Consider the following 12,235-nt stretch of genomic DNA (forward strand, 5'->3'; position numbering starts at 1 on the left):
AGTAGATCGACGCCACTTTCCATCTACATGCGGAACCCGTGAAACCTTCCACAGTGCCATGAAATTCTATTCCGCTCTACTGTTTACAGTTTTTATTTTTCGCGAAACGTATCAAGACTAACGTGTTAACGTTACTTCTACGTTTTTTAAATAATTTTATCACTTCAACAATCACTTAACGATCGTTGCTGACAATTTAACAGTGCTACGTATTAAAGGCTACAAATTTTTTTACCTTATTCACATTATTATTTTTGGATCACATTAATTACAAATACGGTAAATTATTGTTTAAAGATGTTAAACATAATAATTGCAAAGTACGATAGGATTTATTTTTTATCTGCATCTTCTATAGACAGTGCTTATTATGATAATCTGTTTCATGGATGTTATTAATATTTTTTCAAACATTTGAGCAAAATTTCTGTATTATTTCAGAAAAGCAGCATGGGTTCGAGTCAACAATTTTCTCTTAGATGGAACAATTACTTGAAACACATTACTTGTGCTTTTGACACATTAAGAACAGAAGAAGATCTTGTTGATGTGACTTTAAGTTGCGAGGGAAAAAGAATAAGAGCACATAAAATGCTTTTATCTGCATGTAGCACATATTTCAGAGATTTATTTAAAGTGAGTTAAAATATAAAATTAAACAATTGTATGTTTACATGCAATAATATTGTATGTTTGAAAATGAATAATAATTATTTTATTGTAGGAAAATCCTTGTCAACATCCTGTTATAATTTTTCGTAATGTAAAATTTGATGATTTGGCTGCATTAGTTGATTTTATGTACCAAGGTGAAGTAAACGTGGTTCAAGAACAATTAGCTAGCTTTTTAACAACTGCTGAATTACTAGCCGTTCAGGGTCTTACCGATGGTACAGGAAAAGATAACGATAGTTTGGTCGAGGTATGTTTTTCAAAATTGTTATGCTTGAAAAGTGAAAATGAAAAAACGAACATGACAATACATGGCATTGTTTTAATCTATGTTTCAGGATGACATAGAAATTCCCAATGAACCTGAAATCCAACTTCAGAATGCTTCTAGTAAATCAACAACAGATAACAAGAGAAATAAGTCACCTTCTTCTCCAATGCCTTTTCACGCTGTTGATCTACAACCTGATGCTCCACCGAGCAAAAGACGAAAATGTAGAGAAAATGCAAATACTAATGTAGAAAAGGCTCTAGGTAATGCCTTAACTACAAAAGATTCTGAAAATAAAGCATCAGAAAATCAGACGCCGACTGGATCGGATCCTGTTGAAATAATTCCTCTTATGCCGAATTTGAAATTGGAAATGCCTGAATATTTAGTACAAGATGGAAGTAGCTGTAGTTACGAAGAACAAAGTTTAGGAGACAGTTCGCTAAATAAAATTGGTATAGAAGATACATCATCCAATACTCCCGACCATGATCAGAAACCTGATATCACTCAAACATTTTATTCGAGTAATCAATCTACTTCAGATAGCTTGGATCTTAAACATCAAGGAACAGATGTTGGTAAGATCTCCATTAATACTTGAATAATATAACAATTTTTACTTCAAATGCATTGAGAGATATGTTGTATAATTTTGTCTTTTAATTAGGACACTTGCTTTCAAAACCTAGTACTTCTGGAGAAAGGTTAACACAAGAAGCAGTACAGGGTAAGTGTTTTCTAATTAGCATTTACCTTACCTTGTTATAACACGCGACTCAATGTTTTGCCATATCTTTCTATAATTCTTTCGAACAAACTATCGCAACTATTATCAGGATTGTAATGAAAATTTATCATCGATAAAACGCACATAATGCAATTATTACATCTGCTTGGTATATTTTTTTGAGTGATTCAATTTTAATCGATATATTTGACGTTGAAGATTATCTTAGCTGCCTTAAAGATTAGCGATTAAAGATTATTTTGGCCTTAAATGTGCTTTTTATACGAAAGAAATGGCATTGCAGATTGATTTTAAGTTATGTACCCATATATTGCTCGCGCAAATGTTAATGGATGCTATATCGATCGATGTTGAAAAAAATCTCTAAAAAATTTAACTGTTTTATAATATACATCGCGTTTACGAAGTCGTTCGAATATGGGTACAAAACAGTTTTCATGCATATTTTTATATATAACTTTTATTAACTTCAAGTTATCTGTATCGAAGTTCAATGATAAAATTATGCAGACTAGGAGGGGAATTAATTTTGTTACATAACTTGAGGGGAAAGATGCGTGATTTTCTCATAATACAAATTGTATAAAAATTCAGTAGTGTATACAGCTTTTGTACTATTCTTATACACACATAATTTATTTACAAGACATTAACAAAAGTAAAGGCATTGATTTATTATCAATTCACGATGAACAGATTTTAAAGAAGCAACAAAAATTTCAATTGTTACTTGTAAATTCGATTGGATGAGAAAAGGAGGAAGTAGAAATTTAAAAAACAAAAAAAAACAAAGGAAGATATTAGGTTTTGAATTTTATATACCTAATATACTTTTCACAATATCTGTTTCATTTGACAATTTTTTATTCTGGTAAAAAAAAAAAAAAAAAAACACATTAGGATCGGGTTAACTTAAACGATCGTGTAGTAAAACATTGATACAAATGTCTTATAAGTATTTCGAAGAGATGCATTTTCTATTGTGAAAGAATGTTACTTTATTTCTATTAATCATTTAATTGTACTATAGTATACAGTATGCATGGTTTTTGGATATAAATGTATGGCATAGGCACTCGGGTGTAGGTTGAACTGTAGATACTTAGTAAGCATTGCCAAGTGCTGTATGTGTGCCGACAATCATCAACATTCCCTTAATAACTCGTACAAAGCCACCACTACGTTCCTTATGCGCACTAACTGTAAGCATATTTCTGTGTATACACTAAAATACCTTTCAACGCTGGTATGAGGTAACTTCTTTGTATCTGTAGAACTTCACAGGACACGCACGTACGTGTGTGAAACAAGTATCACACACGTCGATTTACTTGCATGCAAAGTTAATCTTAAAATTGCTAGAAACTCTTTTACGCGAATCTATAACATCGAACGAGAATCTCCAAGAATTGTGTTCGAAATACAGTGGAAAATAGATTCAACGGTTGAATTATTTATTTCCTGTTTGGTTGATCATTCGATCCGCGTTAGCATTTAAGATTAACTTGCAAATTCTTTGTTTATTAAAAAACGAACAAAAAAAAAAAAATGGAAAAGAAAAAGAAAAAATTTCGTAGCTTTGCAAAACAACTAATTTGAAGTAGCAATGGTGGTGGTGCTGGCGATAATGGCATGTAAACGATCCTTTTCCGTATCCGAATATCTTATTACTTATTCTTTCTTTTTATATAATGTGTCGTAAACTTGTGAAAAATCAATATGGGTGCGTGGGAATCCGATATCTAGGTCGAATCAATAAGCCTTTAGAACCCGATAGAAATGAAAGCATTACGTTCACTTTATCGAACGTTGAACTACATTTTTCGGTAAATTTCAATTTACCTACATATATAGAGGAACATCGGATATATAAATTATTGCGACGCGACTTTTCCGAACACAAGAAAATTCCACTGTATTGGTAAAAAAATATTCTTTAACGCGACCCGATCCGAAATACATATACATTTTGGCCTGTTTCGAAAGGTAATTTCGGCAGGTAGGTAAGCAGAACATATTTTACGTTTATCGTCTGATCGTTAAAAGCAGGAACATGAATTATTCGAATAAGCGCGAATCCTATCGTGTAGAAAGTTCACCGATAGTTGCTCTCTTGCGTACGGATAGTATTGAAAAACAGGCTTTCTAGAAGAATTTTTTTCACGAAAAAAAAAAAAAAAAAAAAAAAAAAAAAAAAAAAAAAAAGTACCGTTCGAAAACTGTAAATCGAAGAGAGGAAATGATAGAATCGTGTGCAACCCATGTAACTTTTCCAGGCGTGAAATAACCATGTAAATAACGATTTATACGATACAGGAGTTGATGTCTACTTGTACGTTATTAACGCGAGGAAGAGCTATTAAACAGACGCTCGATTACAAGTGGTGTGCGCGTGTGCGTGTGAGTGTGCGTGTGTGTGTGCTCGCGCGCGCTCCCGTGCGCGTGGAATTACTCTCCTTTGCTCGCTTGTACGCGCTAAAGGTATTATAATTCAGCGTGAGGCGATATAAAAGTTGAATCGTATGCAGACGCATCGTTCTCCAGCAAATTGACGATAACATGCCGTATCGAAGAAGTCCTTCTACCAAGACGTCGAATCGTCGGTCAGATCGATCTTCGTGAAAACTCGGAAAGTACCGAAGCAACACGATCGTCGTTTTTATCGGGATGTTGACGTTGCTTTGTGTGCCGGGGGAAAAAAATAAATAAGTAAATAAATAAATGACGAGGCACGTTTCATCTTTATCTGCTTTCGAATCTGTAAAAGAACGTATCGAAGCGCAGACGGCGAACGATAGGAAGAATATTTCCGAGACGATCAGCAGCAGAGGCACGTATCGAAGTTAAAACTGTAAAAAGTAAAGTAGAAAAAAAAAAAAAGAAGTTTAAACGAACGGTGTTTTTCGATGATCGAAGACAGAGACTGACAGAAAGAAAGACGATTGATTCATCGAGGACGACTCGGTTTTCGCATCGGAAGGAGAAGCATTCGCGATATATCTACTCTAACATATGTATAATATATGTAAAATGTGTAATATGATGCTCGTACAAGTGCATCATAGTTGCCAGGCTGCGTTTTATATGGAGAAACGAAAGCAGGAGGAGGAGAGGTAGGGGTGAGGGAGGGTGGGGTGATAGGGAGAAGGAGAGAATGTTTGAAAGAGATTAACAACTAAAGATTTCGTATGTACATCGTGTGTACTTACATACGACCGACCGAAAGACCGAGAAGAGAAACGGAAGGAGAAGAAAAGAAATGGGTGATGGAGAAATTCGGCTAGCACCTGGCAATGCTACATTTCCACCTAAAATACACGCATACACGTACGGAAAATCTATATCGCGGGTATTGGTATTGCTGATACTCTAGACTGGCTTTCACGGCTACGGGATTGGTTGGTGCTGGGATTGGTCGTTAAAGAGATTTGTTTACTACTAATGGTTGCCTGCATGTGCACATATACTTAAGAATTGACTAACCGAAGTGTTTGGCCAATGTGTTTTCTTCAGGAGGGATTACGTACGTATCTGGTCAGCCGCATAGTCTCAGCAAAGCAAACGGCCACGGAAAAGTATGTGTACACTGCAAGCAGCGCGGAATGGTCACATCACGTGGAAAGCTCAGGCAGACGCGCTTCAAATGTTGGCCCTGCAATGCCTGTTTGTGCCGCTGGCCATGTTTCGTCGATTTTCACAAAATGCGCGCCATCCCGCACATCCCGCCCCCATAGCACCAACTCGCCCCCTCCGACCGCCCTCAGTTAATATCGTTACTCGACTAATCACGCCCTGTGCTTTTCGACTTTCTCTGTGTTACATCCGCGAAAAGGGATAACGAGACGAATGGATAGTAAAAACGAACAAAAAGACAACAGGGGAGGGGCAAGACGAGAAAGGGAGAAAGAATGAGAGGAAGAGCGAGAGAGAGTGTGTGTGTGTGTGTGAGAGAGAGAGTGAGAGAGAGAGAGAGAGAGAGCGAGAGAAGGGAAGGGAGAAAGTCGTATTTCGGTGATTTCTGTATGCTTGTTCGTTTGTTGCAAAATGTCCGACTATTTTCTTTTCTCTCTTTTTTTTTCTCTTCTGTTTCTTGATGCGATCGCGAATAATTTTACTGCCCTGCTTTCGTACATCTGCTCTCCACGTTTTTCTTTTATCGACCGATAATCCCACTCGTGTACCTTGTGATCCTCGGATTTATTGCGCGAGATTGTTGAGTGCGATGTACGTTCCGCGTGTTCTCGATGCGGATGCGTGATCATTCTTCGCGTTATCTTTCGTGTAGCTCATTTAGCTGATCGTTTCATTCCGTCGCCTTTTTTTCTTTTCTCTCTCTCTTACCTTTTTTTAATGTAAAGTATTTCAGAGAATATTTTATATATCGTGTATCTGTTTTTTGGTCCTTCGATAATTGACTGTTGCTGTGATAGCAACGGTGTATCTTCGTTCTCGTTGGAAAACGTATCGTACTCTGAACACGATCTTGCGCTGTTACCGCGTGGTGATAGCAACGGTGTATCTTCGTTCTCGTTGGAAAACGTATCGTACTCTGAACACGATCTTGCGTCCCGTTGCAAGTGTCGTTCACCTATCAACTGTTTGTCTTTTAGCGTCACGTTAACTGCCAACTTAGAGTTTATTTATAATTCGGGTTAGTTGTAAATTATCGGTTAGCTGATATCATCATCCAGCAACGGATGCTCCTTCGACCGTTTGTATTTTATATTTGGTAAGTTGGTCGCGTACCGACGGTTTTATCGATTAATATGCACACGCTAGAGTAATAGAAGGATCGCGTTATTTAACTTAATCTTGACTCTATACATAAGACTGCGCGACGAGGTAAACTCGTTATCGATTTCATATTTTTATACGACAATGTTCTACGACTCTCTTTGTCAAGAGTACTTACAATTAGATAGGAATACTCGGCACCTTCGTCCGAGTGGCGATACCTATTTGGTCCTGTCTTGTATAAGGCACGCTTTATCTATTTTACGCATCTGTCGACCGCATCTTGGTACGTTTCGTGATACTTAACGATCGACAAATACCCAGCTCACTCGTACCACGACAATACAATTTTTCATCATGCGGACACGCGTTTCATTTCGCTACTACGTGTCACACGGTCGGTACAAAACTACGAGAAGAAAGTTGTCCTGTAAGAAGAAAAAAAGAAAAAGCTTGCGTTCTTCGTCGTTATCGTTGTCGTTGTCGTTGTCGTTATCGTTGTAACGCTCCGAAGATCTCGTAGAATTAAGTTTACTAATGCTACATCGCGTCGAATGAATGCCTTTTGTATTTGTATGTATCTCGTGGATTTAACCGTAAGACGAATAACGATGTACAGCGTGCTTTCTAGTACGAGCACTTACATAGACTGACATCAATCGTTGGAAGTTTCATAGCATCATGAATTGATCGCCTTAAGCTCTCCGATAGTGTAGATTTTTCAGAATCAAGTTAGCGTTTTCTTCTTCTTCTTCTATCTTTTTTTTTTCTTTTCTTTTTTAATTGTCTTTGTACGGTTTATACGATTATAGAATGCCGTCCAAGTTGTTTCCTTTCAAATACTCGTGATAATATTAGGCGTTGGATCGGTCGAAGCCGCAGCGTGAAACGTCGTGAAAAATTCGGCTCGACGAAGAATTTTATAAAAAGAAAAAAGTTGTGAAATACATGCGAAGCATATAATAAAAAGAATCGAAGCGATACTGTAGTCGAAGACAGCTTACCTTTCGTAACGATCCTTTTACGAAGTTCTAACGCGAAGATTAAGATAGAGAGGAGGGAAAGGGAAAGTGAATGAATCGCGAAAATGAGAAATGTCGCGTTGTTGGTATATTGTTACTTTCGGTGTATTTCGGCAGCCTGGGGACTTAGCGAGCTTGAATCTCCTTTCGGTGGTGTCGTATGCTCTCTGTTTCTCTGTTGTTTGGTCTAATCGGACTTATTCTAATCAGCTTGAGCTTTTGAACGCACAAAAAACAAAAACAAACGATCGACCGTATCGTTGTGAACGGCATATTCGGTCGATCGTTGCCGAAATCGTAGTAAAAATTTCAAGCGATCCGTGCAACAATTGGTGGCGAACGTTCGCTGAAGGCAGCGTTCGCGTTACATGGACAAGACAGACTAGGAAGGAAAAAAGAATGGGGTAAACGTTGTCGAAGAACGTAAGGCCGTGGATGGAGAGAGAGCTAGAGCTAGTAAGAAAAGAAGTAGAGGGTGAAAAGGTATCGTGCCTCGGCGAGAACGCGATATCTAAGTTTGCATATGGCACACAGTGTATTGTGGTTAATACAGAGGTGATCTTGTGTGTTTGTGTTTATTTGTAGAACGAGCAGGAGATACCGCAGGGGGCGGGGGTGGTAGCGCCGGTCCTGCAACCGCGGACCTCGTCTCGGACGATGACTACGGTCAGTCCACGGATACAGAATTATTGTTTCGCTGTAGAATTTGTTGGAAAGGTTTCAAGCATCCGATGTCGTTGACACTGCACAAGGACTTGCATACAGGGCAGACCAGGTGCCCGATTTGTCAGCGCATCTTCAGTCGAAGTTACGACATGAAGGCTCACTTACTGCGCATCCACAAGTGCACGTTCAGTGTCGACGCTAAGTTGAACTTTCGAAAGTGATCACGTCGCGTAGCATCACCTCGCGAGGAGACATTCATTTTCGACTGTTCTCCTACTCGTCGGCTCACCTGTAGGAAACAGCGATCGAGATCAATCGTCCGGTGACCGTTTTATCATGGAGTAGTAGATTTATCCCACATATACGTGTATACCCGTATCCCGTTCAACGGTTTACTATATCCTTTCGACGTCGCTACATTTTTACTTATCCTTCGCATTTCATTTCTACTAATATACTTAAGCTGTGAATAATAGACTCGAGAGATTATTTCCATCGAATCGATCGTATTCGCGTTAAATAGACTGATATGTGTGTCAGAAGACGAGAGAACAAGAAGGTGCCATCGACGAAAGATGACGCGAGAAAACGTAAAGTTCCTCAGAGAGAAACATATAACGTAGAGGATAAGCGATTTTTAACAATTAACCGACTTTTTCTTCGATTTTTTCTATTTTACTTCTCGTTTTCTACTCTCTCTTATTTTTTTTTTCTTTTTTCTTTCTTGCTTCGAAACGATCGCGCGTGATTTTTTATTCCGTATTCGCTAATTGCTTCGAGATACTTACGCGAGGTAAACCTCTCGTGTACGTGCGTTGAGAGAAATGCGACTGTTGGTGCGATGCGCTATGTTCGTTTAACCCTTTCGCTGCCAGCTAGAGAAGCGTGATGCGTAATATCGGAAAATCGAATTTTCCTATTTTACTTCGTTAGCTTTCCCTTTCATATTCCAAGTTAGTTTCTAACCTAGAATCCCAAGTAGGATTCGGTGATGAGCGACAGCGAATGGGTTAATTTTATGTTTATACGTTAATACGCCGTATCTGTTTATAGTTAAAACTTTCACATTATTACAGGATGTTTGTATACGATTTTACTAAAAGAGCAACAGCCTCGAAAGATATATTTCATACCTGAATCATTGTTAGGAAGTTTTAATAAAACTTTCCGAAAAAAGAAAAAAAAGAAAAAAAACAAATACACCTTTTCTTTGTCACTCGCTCAAAGATGGTAAAACTGTTGTAATAACGAACGAACAACGCTTGAATCAATCGTGCAAATTCATTTAATCAGTGTATCATTGCGGCTGTAAACAAAAGAAAACAAAGAAACTCTTTTCTCTTTAGCCACTGAACCACTGGGTCGAATATGCACAAAATCGTGGATATTTCATACCACACAGGACCCTGTACGAAAATGTCGGTTTTCCTGCCTGTTCGTCGTACAATACTACAACCTCGTCGTATCCTCTCCGATCAACCTTTACCTCCTAATCTCTGCAAGACGCTTGACGCGTCAGAAATTTAACCAAGCTAGTTCGATTTTCTCGGGACACGTTAACATTTGAAAAACAATATAGAGAACGAAAGGCAAGCGCAGCGGGCAAAGCTGCAGAAAACGTTAATCACATAAGTATGAGCCTGTCTGCTGTGTGTATGGGAACACTTTGGATTGTGTGCGCAGAATCTAAGCACGATACAACGCCTTTTGGGAATCATCGTCAACGTCAACTTGACGAGCAACAGCAGCAGCAACAGCAGCAGCAGCAGTCGCAACAGCTCGAGCAACAACAGCAACACCAACAGCAACAGACCAGCCATGGTTACGAAAGGATCAGACGTAGGTCTAAACCTCTTCACGACGAAACTGGTCGTTGGGTGTGCGACGTCTGCGGTCGCACGTACAATCGTGGCGACTCTTTGGCGCACCATCGTAGCATACATAGGGGTGACACAATTTGTCCCATCTGTCAGACTATTTTCACTCGAAAATACACGATGCGTTGTCACATGTTGAACGTTCACGGCGTTAAATAACACGAGATTCCTCGAAACTAGAAACAGTTTATACAGTTAACAAAGTGACAAATTGTAACACGTAGGAAAATTGCAAGACTGCTTTTACGAATCCGCTTGTACCTAAGCCAAGCGGAGTTCGACACGTTTAAGTTTGCCATTCCGAATTTCATGCGAAAAGAAACCGAAATCCATACTTGTGTTTCACGGTGAATCGTTTGCATTCACTTGTTCTTGCTTTTAATCGACTTTCGTGTTTAATTATCGTGCACGCAGAATCGAAGCTTGTGCGTAGAATATCTATCATTCCACGAATACAGTATACTTAATTAGTATCGTGTACGGTACACGATTTACGGCTGAATTGTACATACCGTGTACATAATAATTGTAAGATACCATAGAAATTGCAGGGATCTCATTTCTACCGTTTTATCATTTTATCGCAAGGTATTTTTTTTTATCGAAAGATTGATTTCTTTCCTTCTTTTTTTTTCTTCTTTTTTTTACGTCTTTATCTTTATTGTACAGCAATTAACGGAAGAGCAAGGAAAAGAGAGGGAAACGGACAATTGATACGATAACTTTCACACGTCTGAATTCACAGTTGTTCAAGGAGTAGATCGCATAGAAATTTCCCGTTCATTTCCGATATGTGTACCTACCATTTCTTCCCCCCCCGTTAATCGGAGCATAGGCGAAAGGATTTCGTCGTCTTTTAGTATGAAATCCTCGTCATCGTTATGAAACTTTTAACGAATCAATACCTTGAAACGAACCACTTTATATCGCGTACCTTATCAATGTACAGAGAGTATGCTTGCTAGAAAAAAAAACAACAACAACAAGTCACCATTTTTCTTTTGTACATGCGCAAACTGGAAATAAAAATATCGTAGAAAATGTTTTGTGTTTTTCGTTGATGGGAGTGTTTGCGTTGTTCGCGAGGAGAAACGTAGCTTGAACTTTTTACCGTATTATGTACCCACGCTCATACACGAACGTATACTGCTCAAAAGGAATACATGATTGTCGGTTCACTGCACACGGCAGGCGTTTTTGACAAATATTTACAGACCAACCTAATTTTCTTTTTTCTTTTTTTTTTTTTTGTGTATCCCATTTAAGGTAAACGTGTGATCACTGTAATTACAAGATGCTTGTTTTGTAATTTTCAATTGCATTTTTTAACTGTAACCACTCGACACCATCAAAATAGGACATCTGATATTCTTCTGCATGAATAATCGAACATGTTTTGTACGTATACACATTGTTTTGTTGTCATTCGAACATTGTATCCACAAATCACAGTAGCATGACTGCTCCAAGAGTTTACAGTTGCGTGTTTTATCACCTCGTGGTTGCTCTTCCCTATACAACTGATTCGTGTGTGCTGCCTTTTCTTATCGTTCGTCTCCTCGAATCGTTGATACGTACTTACATACATAGATCGAGGAGGATGAGTAGTAGTAAGCGAGTGAATGGACAGTAGGTAGCAAAATGCAGGGAGAGGGAGAGAAGCGAATGAATAAGTTGAGAAACGAAAGGGGAAAAAAGAGGAAAGAAAGCGAACAGAAGAACGAATTAACGATAAGAAATTTAAAAAAAAAAAACGTAGAAAATAGAAAAAAAGGAAAAAAAAGAAAAGAAAAGGGAATAAGATCATGTTGTAACGTTTATCGATGAAACGTAGTAGTCATTGTCGAACGATACGCAAAAGGATCAGAGAGAGAGAGGGAGAGAGAGAGAGAGAGAGAGAGAGAGTGCGAGAGTAAAAATGATGATGACGATGATGAGGAGATGATGATGATGATGATGATGATGATGACGATGACGATAATATCGCGTCGGATATCGGATTGTGTTCGCTCGAGATCGGCGCACCCACTACCATGAACGTTTATATCTGATTTAGATTCACGTACGGTGGTCATCGAACAGCCGTCGCATTCGTGCAAACTCTGCGGTAAAACATTTTGGAATCGGGACTCGATGTACAAACACATGAACATGCATAAAGGAACGACACAATGTCCAGTGTGTCACAAAGTGTTGAGCCGCACTACACACATGAAGCGACATTTAAAAAATCGGCACGGTT

At 38.5% G+C, this 12,235-nt stretch overlaps 1 protein-coding gene across 1 annotated transcript in view; it reads left to right on the plus strand.

Moving 5' to 3' along the window:
* Positions 1-268: 268 nt before the first annotated feature.
* The window catches only part of LOC108574151 (protein tramtrack, beta isoform-like), a 13,014-nt gene continuing 1,047 nt past the window's right edge, over positions 269-12,235 (plus strand). The window contains exons 1-6 of the mRNA XM_017936677.1: positions 269-279; positions 442-636; positions 725-922; positions 1,011-1,524; positions 1,614-1,673; positions 12,050-12,235. Of these exons, the coding sequence (XP_017792166.1) occupies positions 451-636; positions 725-922; positions 1,011-1,524; positions 1,614-1,673; positions 12,050-12,235 (1,144 nt within the window). The 5' untranslated portion in view covers positions 269-279; positions 442-450. The remainder of the gene's footprint in view (positions 280-441; positions 637-724; positions 923-1,010; positions 1,525-1,613; positions 1,674-12,049) is intronic.

This window comes from Habropoda laboriosa, unplaced genomic scaffold (assembly GCF_001263275.1).
Source record: "Habropoda laboriosa isolate 0110345459 unplaced genomic scaffold, ASM126327v1 scaffold222, whole genome shotgun sequence".
NCBI classification, from domain to species: domain Eukaryota; kingdom Metazoa; phylum Arthropoda; class Insecta; order Hymenoptera; family Apidae; genus Habropoda; species Habropoda laboriosa.